Source organism: Chelonia mydas, chromosome 2 (genome assembly GCF_015237465.2).
Source record: "Chelonia mydas isolate rCheMyd1 chromosome 2, rCheMyd1.pri.v2, whole genome shotgun sequence".
In the NCBI taxonomy this organism is placed as follows: domain Eukaryota; kingdom Metazoa; phylum Chordata; order Testudines; family Cheloniidae; genus Chelonia; species Chelonia mydas.
In genome coordinates, this window is record NC_057850.1 from 256,672,924 (window position 1) to 256,696,424 (window position 23,501).

Sequence of the window (23,501 nt, forward strand, 5' to 3'; positions counted from 1 at the left end):
TTATTTTTTATTTTCTTCCCTTGTTAAAATTTTGTATCGACGGAAATTCTCCAACTGGCTCTGGTGGTTCCTTCTGTGCATTGGAAGGAGCAAAGTGCCAAGACCACACAATGATCATTTGAAATAAAACTGTAGGATGGAAGACACACTTCAGATCATTCAAATGGTTGATTGCCAGCAACCCCATTGCATTTAATTTAAAGCCCAGTTAGTAGACGACAAAGGGCTGAATAGATGTTTCTCCTTGTAAAGAGAATGCTTCTTCATGAGGTTCTACAGGGCTATTTACAAATGCAACTATTTATCGTGCAAACATATTCTGTGGGTTGTTTCCATTTAGTCTGTGTGAGTTCCTATTGCACGCTTGTCTGCCTTTTCAGCCTCCACACTGGCTTGTCATCTGTTTCTGGACAAAGTTTTGCATTTTCTGGATGAGCTCTCAGACAGTTCTGGTTCTAAGGGGCTCCACTGCACTGGTAACTTAGAAGTCATTCAGTTGTTTGCATTTCCTTCAAAGCTTTGCTGGTGTTTTAGGAAAAACAAGAGGAATGACCTTGCTTGTTTCCTTCATATTGGGATCACAGGTTCTATGGCAATACAGTAGCCATCAGGAAATACAAGGTTTGGTGAAGGACTGCAAAGAAACAAACACAAGTCATAGACGGTCTAATGGTTTGGCCATTGTTAGCTGGAGAGAAAGGATGGCCTTGTGGCATAGCCGCTGAGTTAGGAGTCAAGATTTCTGAGTGAAGTTCCTGCCTCTGCCCAGACTTTCTGTGTGACCTTGGGTCCGTCACTTAAGAGTGAAATCCTGGCTCCGTTGAAGTCAATGGCAAAACTCTCATTGATTTCTATGGGGCCAAGATTTGCCAGTTACCGCTCTGTGCCTTGTGTATCCATCTGTAAAATGGCAGTAATAAGACTCCCGTTCCTCCCTCTGTAGTCTGTCCTATCTATTTAGATTGCACATTCTTCAGGGCAGAGACTGCCTCTTATTCTGTGCCTTTGCACAGCCCCTAGCACAAGGGGGCCCTGATCTCTGCTGGGGCCCCTATGCCCAAGTAATAAACTCTGCAGAAAAATGTAGACCAGTTTCACACAGAGCCCTAGCCCATGGAGATACTTTATCCCTTTCCCTATTGCTTTTCCTTCGCACCACATTTCTCGTGATCTATCTTTGAACTTGCTTTAAAGGCTGTTGAAAGATGCTGGCTTGACAGCCACAGAGACTAAAACCCCTATGCACAGAGTAGGTCCAGCAAGGGCAGAGGCTGTGCAAGCTGCTTCCATTCCACCGTGTCCTGCCAGCAGGCCTCAGTCCTGATATAGAGGCACCTGACTGGTGTGTGGGGAGGGAAAGAGTCATTCAGACTTCAGGATGAATTTCAGTCACCTGTTTGGAAGGCTCTGTTCTCTCAGCCATTTTGAGGCACTCACATGCTCAGTGATGGGCAGGGCCCTACAAAATTCCCAGTCCTGAAAAACACGTCATGGACCGTGAAATCTGGTCTCTCACCGTGAAATCTGGTCTTTTGTGAGTTTTTACCCTGTACTATACAGATTTCACGGGGGAGACCAGCATTTCTCAAATTGGGGGTCCTGACCCAAAAGGGAGTTGCAGGGGGGTCACAAGGTTATTTTAGGGTGGTCACAGTATTGCCACTCTTAGTTCTGGGCTGCCTTCAGAGCTGGGTGGCTGGAGAGCGGCAGACGTTGGCTGGGCACCCAGCTCTGAAGGCAGCACCCTGCCAGCCGCAGCGCAGAAGTAAGGGTGGCAATACCAGACCAGGCCATCCTTACTTCTGCGCTGCGGCTGGCAGTGGCTCTGTCTTCAGAGCTGGGCTCCCGGCCAGCAGCTGCCGCTCTCCAGCTGCCCAGCTCTGAAGGCAGCACCGCCCCCAGCAGCAGCGCAGAAGGAAGGGTGGCAGTACCACAACGCCCCCCCCCCCACACACACACACACTCACACACAACTCCTTTTTGGGTCAGGACCCCTACAATTACAACACCCTGAAATTTTAGATTTAAATAGCTGAAATCATGAAATTTATGATTTTTAAAATTCCATGACCGTGAAATTGACCAAAAAGGACTGTGAATTTGGTAGGGCCCTAGTGATGAGCATGGTGGAAAGACAAAATTCACCCCAGTGCCCCATCAAATCTCACTGAAGTAGGGCTGGCCGGAAAACAAAAATTCCACTTTGTGAACAATTCCCAGGTTTTGAAATCTGTTGTTGTTTCGCATTGGGGTGAAGAAGAGAACTTCCTAAATGTGGGTCTTCCATACCCAAGGCAAATGCCCTACCCCGCTGGGCTCTGGTGTCAGGCTTTCTTTCGATCTCTCCTATTGGAGCTGTTCTATTGTATGTAAATAACTACATGTTCATTGGGACAAAAAAAGTAATCGACTCTATAGCCTCATGGTTAGGACATTGGAGTGGGATGGGGAAGACCAGGTTTTGCCTCCATGCTCGTCCCAATGTGGAGTAGGAGCTTGAACCTGGGTCTTCCATCTCCCAGGTGAGGGGCTAGCTATTGGCTATTCTGGGGTATGGTTTTGGTTCTGTCCCTAGTTTTGATCAAAAGTTCCATCCTGCAGCTGGGAAAGCTTCATTGAAACCAATACATTTCCAGGAAAAGTTTTGGTTTGGACAAATCAGCATTTTCATTGAAAAATTCCCTGTAGTCACATAGTTTTTAAATAGAGCCATGGCCGTTGCGTGGGCTCCTTGCTCAGGAGTGAATTTCACCTTAACTGCCTAGATATCGTCACACGTGCCTGTTACCACCATGAGACAATAACAAGGCTGGACGTGATGAGGTCTGCTAGGGACCAGAAAAAAGGGGTGACCCTTCCTTATCTCCATGGCACAAGATCAAGCAGAGAGCACTCTTCTCAGACACAGTTGGCCTGAGCTTGCTAAATTGCTGAGCTGCTCGCGAAGGAGCTGTGTACCTTCACCTCCTCCCGTCGGAGCTGAGGATGCTCTCTGGAAACATCTGGGAGGACAGGGCCCTGGGGAAAGGCGCCATCTCGAACCAGTAGCGCCGCAGGTTTTGGTTTTATGATTAAAAAAAAATCTTTCTCTTTTCCAGGTAAATTTTATTCTTTTTATCAATATTATCCGAGTCCTAGCAACCAAGCTACGGGAGACAAACGCAGGGAGGTGTGATACGAGACAACAGTACAGGTGAGTCTCCTTTCCCTTCCGGCATGAGACAGCGAGAAGCACGGGATGGGCTTGATAGCCTGGGAGATCAAAGTCTCATAATCACCTACAGAGCAGGGACAGCGCACATGCAGCCTCAGTCACTGCCCTTCTCCTTCTGCTTTCCACCGAGCCAGCTAGAGTTCCAATGGAGCAGCAGTGCGTGGCGTACCAGGGGCATTGCAAGCCTCCTCTCAGTGGTCCCTTAAAGAGGGTAGATCCTAGCCTGGAGGGACCAGCTGATAGGCTGAGGGGAGTTCAGCCTCCAAGGTCAGTTTGGCTCATGGCCTCTCTGCTGGCATGGCCATCAAGGGCTAACGATGACAGTGGTATTTGTGATATGGACACCTGCACCATCTATTGAGGAGACCACCAACAGCTGTTGGGTAGGAAGAGTGACTGGCCCAGTGGCTAAGGCTCTGGGCTACTACTCAGGAAACCTCAGTTCTAGTCCTGGCTCTCCTGTGTGATGCTGGGGAAGTTCCGTTCTTTGTCTGCCTTGTCTATTTAGAGTTCAGGGACTGTCTCTTATGTTATGTTTGCACAGAGCCAAGCACAATAGGGTCCCGATCTCACCACCATAGTGCCTCTGTCCTTTACCGTGACCCAAATAATTAATAATAATGATTTTCAATCACTACCGCCCTGGGTTGACTTTGAACCAATGGCATAAAGCAAAAGGCTGTACCATAAAATCCCATCCTTCCTTTTTATACTTTTTCCCTCCCTTGTTTTCGAAACCTTGACTGGCGATTGCTCAAGTGAAGAAAGATTCCCAACTATTCACAGGAAGTTTGGAGTTTCGTCTTGGGTTTTCTTGTTTGTTTGGGATTGGGTTTTTTTCTGTTCCTTTCCCCTTGACAATGAAGCATATTTGCAATGTAGTCAAAGTTTGACTGTGAAAGGAAATAGCTGAGAGACCTCCACAGCTAGAGAACTCCCAGGGCGTTTGTAGGCTCAAGTTCAAATGATTCAGCACACAACATCCAGAGGAGAGAGAGCAAAATAATTCAGGGCGATATCACTGAAAAGCAGGGTTCCAAGGTCGCCCCTACCGGCTTGCTCCCAGAAGAGCATCCAAAAGTGAGATAATACTTAGTCCTAACGTGAGTGCAGGGGACTGGACTTGATGAGCTCTCGAGGTCCCTCCAGTCCTATGATTCTGTTTCATTGGAAAGTGGGCCTGGAATTTGGCATCAAAATGCAAAGGTTTGTTCTGCTGCCATGTCACAGCCAAGACTTATCTGTTTGTTTATTTCTCACTTGGAGAGGCTCGCTATTAATTATGGCTTGGACAGGCTCAGCTCTTTTGATTTTTTAATCCTCACAGAAATTGTCAGTCATTGGACAGCGAAAGCACCAGGCCTCCTGGCAACGCTGCCCCCTCGCTAATTGCCTCCATTTGGCAATTGCCGTAACCATTGGCAGTTGTTTCAATCCCTGGATTGGCATAATTTCCAGCCAGTGGGATTCAAGGGATGAACCCAGCCAAATGTTAGGGTCTGGGTTGTAACTAAGGTGCACAGGCTCCTGCTGAGGTGGAGTTGCACCTCCATCTAGGCTAGGGGACCTCCAGCGCACATTCCGCCCCAGGGAAACACAAGGTGATAGCAGACAAGCTGCCCCATTCCATAGGATGGCGTAGCATTCTCTCTCCTGTACCCCTACCAGGGAGGTCAGCATCCATCCAGCTCTGCTGATCTCCTCCATTCCATCTCCCACCAAGGATGCTAGTGCCCCAGGGGATGCAAGCATGGCACAGTCTTGGAAGTCTCCCTTCTTGTCCCATCTGAGCATAGGCAGTCTGGCCCTAGATATGGAGCAGCACCATCCTTCCTTTCCAGGGATTTTTACTGCTGGTGGAAGGTACCAGCTTGACAGGCCTGGAGACTGGATATCCACAATCAGGCACATCATGGGCAGCAGCCGTGCAAGCTTCCCCCTCCCCCCAGCACCATTTCACCACTTCACCTCAATCCAGACCCTAAGGAGGCCCAGAGGATAATTCAGACTCTTGACTTTCTCCATGTGTTTCTCTCCTTCTCCTGTTCCTACAGGAAGCTGCTGAAATCTACCCTTGTCCTTATGCCTCTGTTTGGAGTTCACTATATAGTTTTCATGGCTTTGCCATATACAGAGGTGTCAGGGATTCTTTGGCAAGTTCAAATGCACTATGAAATGCTGTTCAACTCTTTCCAGGTAATGTACCCTGTTAAACTTTCTGGGCATTTTAAGAGCAAAGTAGTAGGTGTTCGGTGGTACGGAAGATGGACATCAAATGTGTTCTGTTTTGGGAGAAAGGATTTTTAGTAGGTGCCAAGTTACACTCCCAAGACTTAATGGCTCTACTTTGGTGCTGGGTGAAGTATGTATTTGCAAACCGTGTTAGGGTACTTTGGGACAACGTGTCAGGCAAATAATTTTATCGTTTTATGGTCATTTGTCGACCAAAAGCCCTTGAGATCCAGGTTGGATCCTCAGCTGGGATAGGTCAAGAGAGCTGCATGGATTTAAACCAGTTGGCCTCAAAGTAGCTTATCCTAGTCCTACAAACAGATCCGCTACCATGAACCGCAGCAGCCCACTGAAGTCGAGGATAAGCAGGGGCATAATGCAGATCTGAGTGCAGGATTGGGATCTTTTAGCCAAAATGAGTGCAGCCATATGATGAAAATTGTGTTGCATGCCCACTGCACAGCCCTTCCTTAAGGACAACCTACTGACCCATGGTTTAAAATCTTAAGTGACTGACTAGCATGGCTGACATGAAGCTGGGAAGGTAGAACTGGGCTCAGACAAACTCTGGATCCAAAGGGCAGGGAAATGCAGATTCAGACGGGACCTGAAATGGGAGGACCTGGCCTTTCGTTCTTTGCACACCCAGAACTCCCATTTGGGTGCAAAGGGAATGCATGACTGGGTCCCAAAACTGGGTTCTCATCTCATCTGATCCTGGATTTCCCACATCCCAACTGACTGTCCGAACACTGGGCTATGCAGTCAGTCTCTCCCCACCTCCCCCCAAATATTTATTTATACAAAGTGGAACAGCTCCAACAAGCAAGTGTGAGAAAGCTCCACCCCAGAGTAGTCCATAGACGCAGCGATTAGGCCACTCGCCTGGGACCTAGCAGACTGAGGTGCAAGTCCCTGCTCTGCCTGGTTCAGAGTAAGGATTTGAACATGGGACTTCTGCCTCCTCGCAAAGGGCCCTAATCACTTGAGCTAGGGGATCTTCTTAGAGCTCTAGGTTTTCTGCAAAAAATTTCTAAAGGTTTTGGGTTCATCCTGATGCGAAACAGGAACATTTCTGAAAGCTTGAAAAATTTTCCCAGGGCAGGAAAATGACCTGGGACAGTGGTGAGCAGCTGCTCTTCCAAAGCCTTTACAGGACATCTGCAACAGGAAACAAATGTTTATTTTCTGCCACAGCCCAGAACAGATGCGCCAGCCAGCCAGTGCACATAGGATGCGTTAAATGCGGGTTAGCTGGTAGCCTGGAGGACAGTCATTAATGGTCACCTGTTTCTTGTAGGCTGCTAGACAATAGGAGTTTTCCTGGTTTGCACTGGTTTTTAGCTGGGGTAAGCTGGTGTTGCTCCATGGCCATCAGTGAAACTATGTGGATCTGGGCCACGGTGTCAGTGAATAGACATTGAGATGCAGCAGGATAAATGTTAAAGTGTTGTTTCATCTTCTTTCCAGGGATTCTTGGTTGCCATCATATACTGTTTTTGCAATGGAGAGGTGAGTGTCTTTGGTTCTTAATGATCCTCTTTCATTAGAAATAGAGTCCAAATATCTACAGTCAGCTAGTCCTCCTGGGGTTAACTCTACTGAGGTCCATGGAGTTAGGCAAGCAGAGACTTAGACCCTTGGTATAGAAATGTCTCCACTGCTTTGCGCCTTTCATAGTCATTTCCCCCTGGGCAAAGTGGATCTAAAATGCTGCCAAATGAGAATTCATTCAAACTGGGTGTAAATCATGACTGTTCTGATCCGGTAACGTTTTGCACCCCCTCTGCACCAGGGTAAATGAGAGCACCAGGGACAAGATGGTGGAGAATCAGGCCTATACCATCTGAGCCATTTAGGGGAAGATTATTGACAGCCCAGATGGAAGAGCCTCCCACAGCAGCAATCCCTGTGCTTTGGGGAACTCCAGATCCGTTCGCTTCCTCCCCGCTTGCAGATTCTTGGAGGCAGGGAGGCCAGGGCCCCACTCTTTCAGCACGGGGGGGGCGGTACATTAGGGTGAGCTGTCGGGTCCATCCGAATGACTGGAGCAAAGTAGGCACTCTAAGGCCTGGTCTACACTAGTGGAGGGGATCGACTTAAGATACGCAACTTCAGCTATGAGAATAGCGTAGCTGAAATGGACGTATCTTAGGTTGACTTACCTCGCGTCCTCACGGCGCAGGGTCGACTGCCGCCGCTCCCCCGTTGACTCCACTTCCACCTTTCGCCGTGGTGGAGTACAGGAGTCGATGGCAGAGCGATCGGGGATCGATCACTAGGTAGTGTAGACGTACCCTCAGAATCATAGAAGTGTAGGACTGAAAGGGACCTTGTGAGAGGTCTTCTAGTCCAGTTTACTGCATTCAAGGCAGGGCTACATAATAACTAGACCATCCCTGACAGGTGTTTTTCTAACCAGCTCTTAAAAACCCTGCAGTGACGAACATCCCACAACCTCCCTAGGCAATTTGTTCTAGTGCTTAACCACCCTGACAGTCAGGTAGTTTTTCCTAACGTCCAACCGAAACCGCCCTTGCTGCAGTTTAAGCCCACTGCTTCTTGTCCTTCATGGACCAGGTGAGATTGTGTCTGCCTGGGCCCAGTCTTCCCACGGCTTCTGGGAGAAGCTGTTCTGCCCTCTACGCAGGCCTATATAAGTGCCACTATGACCTTGCCCTTGAAATGTAGCCCACTACTTGTTAATGTTGAGTTACTTCACCAGCCTCTAATCCTTCTGGTCACTCACGCTCTTGTCCTGCATCGTCAGCAATGCCCACTCTGGGGGATGGTTGTTTGTAGTTCTTCTTGGAGCAGCAGGGAGCGCTCAGGTGGAGTTGAATCACCAGGCTGCCATTTTACCCTCTGGTAAAATGCATAGGGATTCAGGCCAGAATGGACCACTGTCATCATCTGCAGCATAACACAGGCCAGTGAACCTTACCCGGTGATTCTTACATCAAGCCCAGTAGCTTGTGTTGGAAATAGAGCGTAATCATTTAGAAAGACATCCAGTTTCAATGGAAAAACTCCAAATGACAAGAATCCACTCCATCCCTCGGTGAGCTACTCCAACAGTTAATTACTGTCTGTGTCAAAAATGGCCATATTGTTTCCAGTTGGAACGTTGCTGACTTCACCTTCCAGGCATTAGATCTTGTTTTGCTAGATTAAAGAGCCTTCTGCTACCCAATACCTTCTCCCTGTGTCAGAATTTAACAGACCATGATCAGCTTGCTTCTTCACATTCTCTTTGATAAACTACCTATAGACTGAGCTCCCGCAATCTCTCATGATAAGGCATATTTTGCAGATCGCTCGTTCTTCTTGTAGATCATCTCTCCAGTTTTGCTGTTGATATTGCCACTCTTTGGAGAGGGTACAAAACCCAGGCCTTGCCAACTTGTAGCCATTCAAAATCCAAGGACGTTTGTTTCTGGAGAGTAGAGGTGTTAACGCAGGCGTCCTGGCCATGTTTCAATCTGGATAATGACTTTCTGCCATCCTAAATCTCCATATTAGTCCAGACCAAGTGCTTGATTTAAATACTAATGCTGCAATGGGACCCGAGGCAAAGAACAAAACTAGTGGCCTAGCTAAGAAAGCCTAATGGAGAAACATTCATCATGGCCTGATAGCAACTGCCATGTGGCATGGTAAAAACATTCACTCAAGATTAAGAGATTCCAAGGTCAGATGGGACCACTGATTACTGCACTGTGTGTTACCGATGCTGGCTCTAAATGAAGGGCTGGGTGTTGTTGGCTGGTTGGTTGATTGGCCAGGTGTTTTTTTTTTGGGGGGGGGGGGGCGGGGGGGGGGAGGGAGGGGTAGGCTTGGATATGGAGAACAAACGATTTGAATGATCCTAATATATCAGAAGTTTACTATACTATTTGAAAAGAGTTTGCAGTAAGGTAAGGTAGCTTCTTTTGGGACTGAGCCTTTCGGCATTTTAGCTAGCAGGCAGTGGTTTGGTTGCTTACGGCTCAGAGAGGACTCCAGATAGACAGCTGGGAAGGGAAATCTGGAGGGGAAGGTCACGCGTCTTCCACAGCAGTAAGAGATAAAGTGAAGGAGAGAGAGCACCAATCAGTTAGGGACACATAATGGGGCCAGATCCTTAGGTGGTGTAAATAAGTGTATGTCCACCAAAGTCAATCCAAAGTCCACTGAAGTCAGGGGAGCTGTGCCACCTAAGAGATGGGAAAGACCTAACAGGCCTTCCAGTCCATCCCAGGCTGCCACTTGGCCCAGTCGAGTGATAAATGGTGCAACCAGCGGGACTTCCACCATTTCCCTCAGCAGACCATTCCACAGTCTCATTTATCCTGCCACTAAGGGGTGGTTCATGATATCCAGCATAACTATCCCTTTGTCCCCATTTGCATCCCATTACTACTAGTAATCCCCCAGCCATCATCTCTATCTACACTACCTCCTTCTGCAGCCCAGTCACCAGCGTCATCCCTTTATTCCTCACTCACGATTTTCCCTCTCTTTTCTCTCCACCTCTTCAGGTTCAAGCCGAAATAAAGAAGTCATGGAGCAGGTGGACTTTAGCCCTTGACTTTAAAAGGAAAGCACGAAGTGGGAGCACGACATATAGTTATGGACCCATGGTCTCCCATACCAGCATAACTAATGTAACCACCAGAGGGGCACTTGCCCTACATCTCAATACGAGACTTGTTCCTGGTGCCCTCAACGGACACCGAAATTTGCCAGGCTATGTCAAAAATGGCTCAATTTCCGAAAACTCCATGCCTTCTTCTGGGCCAGAGCAGTACAACAAAGAAGAGGAGTACCTGAATGGCTCTGGACTTTATGATGGAGACAGACCCACGGTACTTGTTGAAGAAGAAAGAGAGACAGTGATGTAAAGGAAGAAGAAGAAGAAGAAGAAGAAGACGACATCTCCCAGAGAGCATTTAGAGGGCAAAAGAATGCCAGGCCACAAATCAGATGCCAAGGGTTTTCATACAGTTTCTCTGTTCTGTGGAACAAGAGGTCAAGTTATATGGGAAAAGTGGACCACAGATGTGGCCAGCTGTTGATCACACACATTTACGTAGTGGTCTAGTCTCCAAGGTGTGAATGAAGGCACTCTTCTCCAGACCCGCGGTCCTTGTGACCTGTTGAACAACGGGGATATTCAGAGTTTACAAGGGGATGTACAAATGGTACTCTGTAGTTTCGCCTCTCGGAGAGTGTCCACAGCACAAAGATCCAGGGAATTCAACCAAGTGAAATGAGACGGTCTGGTGAGGAATGTGACATGCCATTTTCTTTCAGTGGTTCAAGCTGCCCCGGGGTGTTGCCATCACTGCTTGGTTGGGTTTGGTTTTCTCATTCATTTTGAAGAAATCTAGCCACCCTCCAATCACCCACACCAGACTGGCCGTGTCCCACTGGCCATGTCTGACAGTTCAAGAACACAGCATGGACAGCTCTGTTGTTTGATGGTTTTGCCCCTTCGTTATAAAACCCAACCCCCCTGGGGTTATTGTGTGCAAGTTCCCTCCCGGAGCGGTCTTATTTCTGATTCCTTGATGATGCAGCATGCTTTTGTGGTAAATGACTCACAGCTACTGGATGCGAGTGCATAACGGGCTTCCCGTGCTCCTACCCAGAGCCCAAGTAACAAGAGAGAAGCCAGTACAATCCTAGGATTAAAATGCAAGTATCAGAATGTAATGTATTAGCTTGTCCAATCTTAGAAAAAAGCCCATTCTGTCGGCTTCTAAGTGGGTAGAGATGGAAAGAAAAGTTTGTGGCTGCCTTGGTGTGTGTGCGTGCATGCGTAAAGCCAACTCAAACCTTTTCTTTCTTTCTTTTCTTTTTGGAATTTCAGGAAAATTGACTTTTTTAAAAAAATCTTTAAATTATTTTTTGTTCTCACCTCTGCATTTCCTACTTCCTGTTGGGTCTGGACAGGCCAACCTATCCTGAGAGGGACTGTTGTAGCAGTATTCCCATCTCAGCCAGGAGCAGGAAGGAGCTGGAGTTGGACAAGACCGCCTGTTCTCATGAGATGCGCAGGCCAGTTTTGCAGAGCTAAGGCATTTGGATACTTTGGAATTCCAGACTTCTGGATGCATTGCCGAACTTGCCAGAGTTTTTGTGGTTTGACCATCTAGAACACACACACATACGGTGGGCCAGATCCTCAGCTGGTGGAAATGGTTGTACGGTTGTAGCTCCTCTGAGGTCGTTGAAACTACCTATTGAGACCGAGGGTCCGGACATCACAGTGATTGGCCAAAAAGGGAAAACTGTAAAATAGAGTCTGCATGAATGGCAGAAAGAGGGATCAGGGAAATATTTTCACAATCTACCGTTTCCCTTGCTGGTGGATTCTGTTGATGTCCTGCTGTCACCATGGAAGTAGGTGGTGGTCATGTTCCACCACACGTGGTACTTTTATCTGACTTACCTGCCAAGCAGAAGTCAAGTGGTAAAATCCAGGGGCTAGACCTTTGGCTGCTGAAAATTGGCATAGCTTCCTTCAAGCCATTTCACACCAGCTGAGCTTATTGCCTTGTGTCTCTGTAGATGCCATGATTTAGAGCCATGAGGTGATAATGACAGCTGCCATTCCAGTGTGTGCATCCTCAGAGTCTCTCAGGGGGAAATATGGCTGAGGCAGGCTAAATTCCTTCTTGGGCTCCCAGTGCCCCCAGGTGAGCTGTGGTTTCTCAAGCCTTGATCCAGCCCATAATAGTACATTTTGGAAGTGCTTCCAGTACGTGAATCCTGTTGGCCCCATATAGGAATCATCTGGCTGCAGTCAAAACATAGTCAGAAAGAGGTGTCATGGCTGGGTGCAATGATCCTATGGGGACCCAAGGGTGCACCTATCGGATAATCAACTCTCTGTCCCGCTCTTTCAGAGCTGAGCTGGTGAAGCCCGCTGACTGGTGGCTCAGAGACGTATCCATGCCATCAGAGATGGACTAATGAATCCGCTGCTCCTCTCAGGGCTTAAGACCTTCATTCCCAAAGCTCCTGTCTTGATGGAGTCTGTTGGGGGCCCTGAGAAGAGCAGCTGGTACCTTGACTCGACCTCAAGTGTCCTGCACCTGCCTTTGTACCACCTCTCAGGTTAAGACATGATCCAAAGCCCAACCAAGCCCATGGAAAGACTCCCATTGCCTTTGCTGGGCTTCAGATCGGAACCTGGGATGTGGACTGTGGTGACCAAGAGGGCGCCCCCCGTAGGGCTCTGAAGGAACTGTACTCCCCATTTCAGGTATAAATGTTGGAAGGTGACAATATTTATTTTTGATGTTTGTTTTTGTTTTGTGTGGTTAGAATAAGTCCAAATATTCTTAGCAATTTACCACCAAATGGCAGCTATTGAAATGTCAGGTCTCCAAAGGGTGAATCGGTTTGGTTGTGGGGTTTGTTTTTTTTTATAATACTATGCAGAAATTAAGTAATCTTGCGAGGAAAAACGGATGGACTGAGTGAAAGTCTGGCATTGAGAGCAAGCCAGCATTGCATAAATCTGGGTCAGTCTGAAGCGCTCACTGCTTGCATCTTAGCCATATATGCTGGCATATCCTCTGGAGGAAGCGGAAGTTATTGCCAGTCAGCTGTCAGCATGTGTACACTTGAGTTATTTAGCATCCCATTGAGTCGAGCTGCCAACGTGTAATCCCAATTCAAGAGAGAGATGCATTAAGTATGCTGGCTCTGGCTTGCCAACCCTTGCATGGACCCTTTCAATCTGCCCCCCTCCAATCCCCAATGGACATGTGTTGTGCTTAAAACCTACCAAGTGGACGCTTGACCCTTGTGACTGTATCACTCAAAGAAAGAAATTACTTAGCAACGTTTCCTTACTGGTGATTCATGATTTACTCGTGTTTGCTGAAGACAGCTCGAGATTAATAACGTGTTTGGAAATCATTTCGCAAAGTTCAAGTAATTAACGAAAGCTATGAAATTAATTTATTTGTAAAGACAACGTGTATAATAAATAAACGTAAAATTGTCACTGGATTTAATGACCAGAACCTGCTGTCAGTTGCTAAACATGACCAAAAATTACATGGAGATGGGGAGGGAAATCTATTCTTAATCATTTCCAACACAAATTGTATGTAATGATAGGTAATTTTTTTCCTTTGAGTGTTCATATGCATGAACAGAATTGCATGTAAGAATTAAGAACATAAAAAATGGAATTTCTCTGGTTTTAAAGCAAATCATACTGTATTGTTGTTGAATCCTATTCAAATCCTACCTGTGCTGAAAGCAAGAGTTGCAGAGAACTGAGGGTGGAGTCTTTAGGGCCTGATACAATGATGAATGAAGTCAGTGGGAGGTGTGCTTTGGATGGAGCCTATAGTATCTTGCAAAGGGGAAGAGGGGAAGGAGCCTCCAAAATTAAGCATTGTGATTCACTTTGGAGATATCATGGTTGGATTATTGGCCAAATTAATCTGCAGTGAGGGTCTGAATTTGAGTCCATACAAACTGGGTTGATAATCGGGTGAAAAGGCTTGTTCTTCTCTGGCGTTTCTGGTGACCACCACTAGCACTGCAACAATATTCTTCCTTGTGCCATCACCATCTCTAGTTCGGGTCAAATAGTGGATGCAAGGGGGGAAATACTTAAGGGCTTCAGAACCACGAAAAGAAAAATAAGCTTTTTCTAGAGTTCAATTCTAGGACGGTTCCAAGGGGGGGACAGTTGTCCTCCTTTTTATCTGAGCCAGCTTGCACTCGTCCCTGATGTCTGTTCTGTGATGTCTTATTTGTCGGCTTAACCGTGTTGAAAAATGATCTGCAGCATTGAGCCCCTTCAGGGTTCTCTTCAATCTCATGTCCAAAAGCTTTGCTCTTGTTTCCACTTGGCTCCCTACTCCCTTCCCTCCCATCAACAGCCATGCAATCTGAGCTCTTCACGGTTTAATCTACCTCCTCTCTGAAATACACAGAGATGTTGCTCTTCCCCTTCCTCGTGATTCTTGAAAGGCAGAAGGTGTGTTCTATGTGGGTAATCTCCTATCGTCTCTGCTCTGCGTGCGTGTGTTTGTAGACCCCCTATAAACTTGTTTCATCTTTGTTCCTGAGAGATGGTGTCTTTTTTCCCTATTCCTCCACTTTGTCTCATCTCGTCTTCCTGGAGTTCTTACTTTTTTAGAGCCAGATCTTGTAGTCCTTACACAGTCCATTCTTAGGGCAGTTTTTGATAGCGTTGATGGAAATCAGAATTTCAAAATCAGAATTTCAAAAATTCCATTCTTGGGGCAGTTTTTGATAGCGTTGATGGAAATCAGAATTTCAAAATCAGAATTTCAAAAATTCCATTCTTGGGGCAGTTTTTGATAGCGTTGATGGAAATCAGAATTTCAAAACAGTTTTCAATTTAAAAAAGTATCGGGGGAAAAAATGTGATGAAATGTTTGTAAAAATGCATTCTCTTGTTTTTTGCCGAGAGATGACTGAAATCATTTAAAATTTGGAAATTTCAAAAATTAAGGGGAAAAAATGTCTTTGTGGGTTCTTTTAACCAGCTGTAACTTCTGATACCTTTACTCAGTGACACCAAGAATGAGTCCGTGGCTTCAACCAATACTACTCAACGAGAGTAAATGGGTCGTTCTGGCCCTTCCTCAGCCAAAACTCCTGTTCCGAACAATGGAAGTTTCTCCTGAGAAAGCCATGTGTGAAAAAAGAACAAGCACTGTATGAGTCAGCCCGTAGAGCGTATGTTGGAGTAATACGTGAAGCTGCCCTGTGCCCAGCTCTGCCCCCTACTGGCTGGAGTGTTCATGAGTTTCACATCTGGTTGTGCCTGTAGCTCGTTGAGCAGAAGCCCGTGCTTTGGAACGAAAGCGTGTGAGCTGAATGCCCGGTGCTACAGTTTAGCTCATGACCTCGGTGTTTCATGTGTGTTGCAGTCATGGAGTCTGGAGGTTCTTGCACAGTTCAGTGCACTTAACTCTGGGCTGCCTCTTTTTGTCCATCTGGATAAATCAAGGTTTTTCCCTCCATCAAGTTGCTGTCTCTAGTGCATTATGTGAAGACCATGTTTCCATTCACCTGGCATCTCTTTCAGGGTGGGCTGATGATGCCCGATGAACTGAAAGTAGATGCCAGGAAGCATTAGGAAGGAGAGTATATAAATTATTTGGAGCCTGATTCTCCATTGTCCTGTACTTTGTGTCGTCTTTGATGCCAGTGCTCAGTTAGGGTAAATGAGAATAAGGCGTCAGAAGTACATAACTCTGACAACTGAGGGGGATGTCCTCCTCAGGCAAGGGAATAAAGCCAAAAGGGGTTAAGCAAAATTAAAATGATTAATTATAATCTTCACTGAACTGCCGATTCTCTAAGCAAACACAGAGCCAAATCCATCTCTTCCCCATCTCCTCTTCTGAGTCTTGGCCTGTCTGAGCTCTGATGGAAGCAAATGACAATCGGAGCAGTCTCTTCCAATTTAAACCACTCTGCGGGGAGCCAGAAGGCTTCAGTGTCTATCTCTTGGATATCTAATCCTCTGTAAGTGGGGGTAACATGCTGCCATCTGCAACTTGTAATTGCCTGGCAGGTGGGTAAAACATTTTGTAGGATGTTGGCTTAGGTCTTCACCATGCCAGCTCTATCTAACTACACCCTCTGGGTGAGAGATTGTATTGCGCCCAGTGGTGTGTCTTGGAGACTAGACATTCCTAGATGAGACCTGTGCTGGAACCGTATTGCCATTTGACTTTTTAATTTTGCTGTTATTTCTGAGGGGTTGCCATGTTGTAGCGAGTGAGTGAAGGACCCACACAAAATCCGCATCAAGCTACTGAGCTTGTAAAGCTTTTACTACATCTCTCCACACCGAGTGGGGTTTGTAGCCTATTCTTCTAGGGTGTCTTGAAATGAGAAATGTAGTAAATTGCCAAGGAGCTGAGTCTGCAAAAGACCCTCTAAATAATGTCCTGTAGGAATGGCCATGGCCTTTTGGTTTGCCTGGAAAACATGATGGTTCATAAACTGCATGAATAAAAGGAAAGAACACGTCTATCCCTATTCAGTGATCTGGACTGTGTGGCAGCTTTTATATTGTTGTGAAATTAAAAGGTTGGCCCTATTGGACAGCAAATATGGTTGGCCTGAAAGAACATCCTGTTTCCAAAACAGCAAATTCTGCCATCTTTATAAAAGTTCACTGGCCTATCACCATGCCATGAAACCCATCTTCTGACCTCCCTCAACATCAAAACTAGAGCTTTGGCTAGTGGGCGGAGCTGTTAGTTGAGGCTGCAGCAGAAAAGGAAATCATGGCTGAGTTGCTATAAACCCATGTGACAGAACAAGAGAGACTAAAACGTAGCTCATCTGCACCAATTCATAAAATCCTGGTGAAAGACACACAAGCCTGGCTTTGACGTGGGCTTCATTGACAAGAGAGAAGTAGCTTAGGGTTGCCTTCTTATCTTTTCCCTTAATGGACGTTTGTCTAAAACGTCTGAGAGGCAAGTCTGGTCTTTATGGCCCATTTGATCCTTGGTGTCTCCATTGGAAATGCCAAAAAGGCCAGTTTGGATGGAGACACTTGTCCATTAAAATTTGACTAGGACCCACCCAACTCCATTTCACAGGAACAACTTGTGGGCTCAAAGCAGCTCATAAGAATTTCTGTCTCAATTTGATTAGAAACAACAACCTCAAGACAAAAGTCTGAGTCACAGACATTGGTAATGGGTTGCAATTGACCCCTCACCCCCAAATGAATTAACTTTACAACTATCTATTAAAAGCCAATGATATCAAAGGGGTCTCCCGATCAGGTGGCCTTGTTTAGAAAATACTGCTAAATACCTTCACTAACTAACTAAATCCCTTCTCTGGATGGATGGATGGATGGATGGATGGAGGTTCATCTGGCTGAGAATTTTAGAGGTTAGTTTTTCATGCAATAATATTTTTTATCTGGACTCAGATTCATGCTTTGGCTAGAAGCCCATTCTACAGCTTTAATACAAAGCCAATTCAGAGTATCTGAAAGGAGCCATAATGGGCTTAATTCAGCATGGCAGTATTCCAGTTTCCCAATGATTTCTGTGGCATTACATCAGTGAAAAACTGAAGTACCGCAGTGCCAAATTGGTCTCTTGCTTTTGGAAGGGTGGATTTATTAGGCAAATACTGTTCTCAGGAACAGATAGTAATTAAACATTTATTTTCACTGAGCCAGGCTGATAAGTAATTATGTATTTATTTCACCGGGTTACTTTCAGTGTCATTATTATTCTAATTTCTGCATGATGCCTGGCTGTCCGATCTTTCTTGAGCAGAAGGGAGTTCTCGACAGTAGATGGAATAGAAGTAATACATTGAGACAACTGGCCATTCATAATTGGTCGCCAGGGCCAGTTAGAAAAAGGGCCTGTCTCTGATTTTTCAGCCACTGCTGTACGCCAGGAGTAACTCCACTGAAGTCATTGAATTATACCATGTAAAAGAGATCAGAGTCAAGCCTTCTGTTGGAGGCTCATAGAGAATTCTGTTTCATGCTGCTAATCCAATGCCTTTATTCCTACCTATGAACATTCTCTGCAAATAATTAGGGATTGGCCTAGCCACTTTAAGATTTCTACTTACTACAGCTATAGGTGGGACCCCTTGCTCTGTGATAACTGGATCAGCTGATGTTTGGGGTGGGTTGTTTTTTTTTAAGAAGAAGAAACAGTGCTAGCCTCTGGAGGTTAAGCTCTTGCATTTGTATTGGAGCCAAAGCCAGTGCTTCTAAGAACATAGTGGAACAAATTTAGCCCCAATTAACCGTGCAATCCCGTTTAATGCGGTCGCATGAGGTTAGACATCAGCTTCGAATCTGGCTCTAGCTTGAGGAAACATGAGCAAGTGAAAATGCTGCAGTGAATAAAGTTTAAACAAGAGTCCACTTCAATGAATAGCATCAGGGACCAGAGAGGAATATAATTCTGGCACCAGTTCTGGAGAACATACCAACACGACACTTCTGCAAGGGCCTAACTCTACGCACATGTTTAAATGCTGTTCTGAATAGAGATGGACGTGAGCACATGAGTGACTTCTGTTCTGAACAGAGGCCTCACTCCAAGATCAAATGGCTTCTTTGGCAATATCTGTTCTTCTTTCTCTCTCCCTTCCCCCGCAAACGCAGAGATCACTTTTTTCAACCTTCCTTTCTGTCCTCCAGCACAGATAAGAAAGATGTCCTCTGCAGCGGTCTGAGCACAAAGAGAGAAATCCAGGAATTAGGGGTTCTTGTTCTCCTATTTAACCCCCCTCTGAGCTCTGGTGACTGCTTACCCCTCCACCTCTCTGGGACTGCGTGACGGTCAATAATTTAAGGCCAGATTCTCAACTGGTAGCTCTCAGCATAGTTCCATTGAAGTCAATTTCAAATGAACTCCTGGCCCCACTGAATTCAATGGCGAGGCTCCCATTGACTTCAGTGAGGCGGGATGTCACGCTTTTGTTTTTGAAGAGGTAAAAGGCTCAGTATCATTATTCCAATGAACAATCTCCCCTAACCTCCCCTGCTTTGGAAAAATAATTAACACAAGCTTTGAAGTAGCCCAGAAAGCAGAGCGGGAGGGCAAGTGTTGACTATAGTACAGCCTCGTTTGTCTGAAATGGGGTTTCAGAGACAGAACTTCGGAGAGGTCAGATCTCTAGTTGCGGCAATCAGGGGCAATTAGTAGACAGGTGATTCTGGATAAGGGGGGCCATCCGGATGGGAGAGTGTTTGGGAAGAAAGTGGGTTGAATACATGGTTTTGTTCCTGTCCATTGGTTTCCTGTAGAAGTGGGCCCACCTCCTCTGAAACGAAGACAGTGACCATCCGTACCAAACGAGCAATGTTTCAGGTCACGGGGTGTGTGGAATGGGGAGCTAGGGGGGTGTGGTAAGATACATGTCATTCGGTGGCTTAGTTCCCCCAGTGAGGGTCCTAATAAAGGGAAAGAATAGCACCATAGGCCAAATCTGCAACTGGTATAAATCAGCCTGGCCCCACTGACTTGGGGCTTGCCAGTTTATGCCAGTTGAGGATTTGGGTCCATATACATGTGCACACACAAGAAGCTACAGCAGGAATGCAGATGCCATGGCAGATTGCCCTAGCCCCAGTCTACAGAAGCACCAGGCCACTTGCTTGTCTTTCTGGTGAGCTAAGCGAAACGGACGGGAGGTTATTTACCTGCTGCTAAAACCCATTGGTACTTCTCAGCAACTCCATGCTAAGCCAACAGTGGAGGGTGGCCATCGGCGACCTGATATGGGCACTAGAGAGGATCCTGACTCCCATAAGCCTGCAATGTCCTCCTCTCCAAATGCTGGCTCCTTTTTCTGATTGGAGCAGGAGGGAAAGGGGCGGACATTGACCAAGGAGCTCTTGCATTGTGTGTTGTTTTTTAGATCACATTTCACATAAAAGGGGCAGGGGAAATATAAAGGACAAAACTGTGATTTATTTCTATGTACTATTGAGACACTGCATTGTGATGTCTTCAATAATGCATATGGTTTACATTCCTCCACCTTTACTTTTCTGTATGGACCAAAATAATGACAGGAAAATGAAAAAAACCACAGGTGTATGTAAAAAAAAAAGGGAATTAAAATAAAAAGAAATCTTTATTGATTTTGTGAACATTTAAGGATCTTTGTTTGTGTGCCTCTCTCTCCCTCAACCCTGAAGACACTTGTGTATTCGAGCCTGCCAGTCCATACGAACATAAGAGCGACCATACTGGGTCAGAGCAAAGGTCCACCTAGCCCAGTATCCTGTCTTCCGACAGTGGCCAAGGCCAGGTGCCCCAGAGGGAATGAACAGAACGGGTCATCATCAAGTGATCCATCCCCTGTCACCCATTCCCAGCTTCTGGAAAACAGAAACTAGGGACATCCTCCCTGCCCACCCTGGCTAATAGCCATTGATGGCCCTATCCTCCATGAACTTATCTAGTTCTTTTTTGAACCCTGTTGGGTGGACCAGTGCTACATATTCCATCTGCCTAAATGTGCATGCAAAACAAGAAACTACAGTCCAGATTCTCCTGCTGGTGCAAATCAGTGTAGCTCTATTGACTTCAACACGGCAATGCCGTTTATACCAGCTAAGAATCTGCCCCTGCATGTGCCAGGACATTCCGTATGATGCACCATTGAGTTTTGTGTAGGAACAAGTGTTGGGCAAAGCTGTTCCCTTCCGCCACTGTTTAACAGTGTGCTGTGTGCGCTGGTTGGCTGTGACACTCCACCCCAGAAGTGGCTGCATTTCAGTGATGCTTTCAGGATGACAGTTGGTATGCTAATGTATCGAGAAAACTCCAGAAGTCTTTAGTAAGGCTAAATTGCTGTTGGCTTCAGTGGGAGCTCTGGGCCCTTGGCTTTTCTGAAAACCAGGCAACTTATATAGGTGGATATACATGGAGTCGTTTGCTTGATTTTCAAAATTGCTGAGTTCCTGCAGCTCCTAACGGTGACAAATGGGGACAGTTTTGACCAAGGACACTTGGACAAATCCTTGCTTCTGTGCAAAGCTCCCCAGACTTTTCGGTGTCCACACCAAGCAGAGACAGAACCCCACATAATTGGTTAGGTGCATGAGGGATTAATTTTCTGACGTGCTGGGTTCTGGTCCTTGCCAAAAGGAGGCTGGATACTAAATAGACCGTCGTCTGATTCAATATGGCAACTTCAATATAAGAATGAGATAACATACTACAGAGGTCCACAGAGGAGAGCTGCCTTTGGACAGTAGGCTTCCATGCTTGCAAGGACCTTTGGAGTCCCACTGGAAGACCTAGCTTGTCTGTATTTCCACCAGAAAACCGCCCTGACAGTGCTCAATGGAAGAATCCACAACACTGCCCAACTCAGCATGTTGAGCAGAAGAACAATCCATGACACACCCTCGCAACCTGCTCCATGCTTACCCTTAGAGCAGCAGGGTCCAGAATGGAAGTTAGGAGCCTAAGTGCCTTTGGGGATTTGCACCCAAGCAATTTCTGTTAACTTAATTGGAGCTGGGGGATGCCCAGCATCTCTCAGGATCCAGGCCCTGAATTCCCCCGGCGAAGGCAACGGTTGGTGGAAATGGACAAAACCATGGTGAAGAAGTGCAGTTGCAGTAATAGGCTGAAACGAGGAGATCCCGCCTTGTCTTCCCTTCCCACGGTGAGCCCTTCTATGTAGCAGTGCCTCTTGCTTCTATTATTCTCCTCATGTGGCTGCAGTGGCTATTTTGAAAGATGCACTCATACCAGCTGATATTCTTATGTTCTCAATATCCTGTAGGCATCTCTTTCCATTCAGAATTATGCCATGCCTTCAGTAAGCCGGGAGCGAACAATGCAGAGTGGCGTCTCTGGAACGCTTCAAACGCTTAGTGTAAAAGACCTAACTCGAGGTGAGCGAATGCTAGTCTACGTGAGTAACACACGCAAACACTGTAGCATCCAATTGATGGGGGGGGGGGTGCCCTGCTTCGCAGGCCTTTGTCCCAATTCGCTGGAATTCCTGATCGACAAGAGGCATCCGTTAGGGACTCAAAATGTTGCGCCTTCCTTCCTGCCCATCTAGAGTTCACTGTTATGCAAGTCTGGCCTCAAATGGTTATATTTATATTATGGACCTTCCCAGAGACCCCAACTGTAATCAGGGCCCCGTTGTGCAAGGTGCTGTACAAACCCAGTAAAAGTCTCTCTACCCCAGAGACCTGACAATCTAAACAAAGAGGCTTTCCACCACCCTCACCCCCGAACTGCGTTGAGATGACATCGCCCCAGAGGAATCCAGTGGCAATGGCATTCTGCGCCGGCTTGTGCTCCTGCAGCATCAGCCCGTGGAGGCACGCCTCCAAACGGCACAGGGTGGCCAGGTGCCTGGTTTTTGACTGGAAAGTCCGGTCGAAAAGGGGATCTGACAGTGTCCGATCGTATCTACTGACCGGACACCTGAAGTCCGGTTACTGCAGGCAGGGGAAGCGGAGAGGCGCCAAGTCATCAACCGCGCCAGCCCCTACTTAGCCGGGGCCACCTCCTACCTGCGTCGGGTGGCTGCAGCTCCCTGCCCCGGCTCAGCAGGCGAATCCCTCCCCGACCTGGGCAGAGGTCGGGGAGAGAGGGCAAGAGCAGCGACCGATGGGGGCAGGGGGAAAGAGGAGCGAATGGGGGGAGGGCCTCGGGGGAGGGGCAGGGCAGGAGTAGGGCCTTGAGGGAAGAGGAGGGGCAGGGGTGAGGCCTGCCGGGAAGGGGCAGGGCCAGGGTAGGGTCTCGGGGGAAGAGGTGGGGCAAGGACAGGGTCTCGGGGGGGGGACAGAGGCGGGGCACAGGTGAGGCCTGCAGGGAAGGGGCGGGGCAAGGGCGGGGTCTCAGAGGAAGGGGCGGGGAAGGGATGGTTCCCGCACACCTGCTGGAGTGTCCGGTTTTTAAATACTACAAAGGTGACAGCCCTAGATTCCAAAGGGGTCTGAAAGGGTTGCTAACGCAAATTTGTTATGCTGAGCCGGTATGGGGCACAGGGAGATGAACCAAGATCTGCCTCTAAGGCTCACCCTGGGTACCATTCTTTGAGTGCCGTGTCAATCACACGCAGGTGTCCTAATGAAGCAGACGGATTGTGCCCGTTCCGCACAGGGCTTGCTAACCTGCAGCTGGTTCCATGGGAACTGACTTCATTCCGCTCAGGGCCTGCGGTGGGATTGCGCCGGGGACAGAGGCAAGGGAGAAGCTCGCGCCACCTTGTGCACCCCCCAAGCTGAGCCCAGCCACAAACACAGCCCTTGTATAGCTGGGCCCTAAGCATATTCCCTGACACTCACTCACCCAGCACAGCGAGACACGTAGGCCCTGAGCCCCAAAGGGATGTCAGTGTCTTCTTACTCCCATTGGTGTCCAGGAGAGTTCGGTGAGGCTCTGGTGCTCTAGTGATTGTGCACAAGCATAGGGCAGACCTTCCAGATCCTTCCACATCTGTGAGTGGGAAGCGCACCGGGGAACAGCGAGGCAACAGCAAATCGCACAGGTGGAGCGTTTTCCCTCTTGTCTTTTTCACC

At 47.2% G+C, this 23,501-nt stretch overlaps 1 protein-coding gene across 8 annotated transcripts in view; it reads left to right on the top strand.

Annotated features, from left to right (window-relative positions):
* Positions 1-20,093, top strand: part of PTH1R (parathyroid hormone 1 receptor) — a 182,085-nt gene extending 161,992 nt beyond the window's left edge. For all 8 annotated transcript variants that reach the window (XM_037891266.2, XM_037891268.2, XM_037891267.2 and 5 more), the window contains 4 exons: positions 3,099-3,193; positions 5,269-5,410; positions 6,917-6,958; positions 9,967-20,093. In XM_037891266.2, the coding sequence (XP_037747194.1) occupies positions 3,099-3,193; positions 5,269-5,410; positions 6,917-6,958; positions 9,967-10,329 (642 nt within the window). In that variant the 3' untranslated portion in view covers positions 10,330-20,093. The remainder of the gene's footprint in view (positions 1-3,098; positions 3,194-5,268; positions 5,411-6,916; positions 6,959-9,966) is intronic.
* Positions 20,094-23,501: the final 3,408 nt, after the last annotated feature.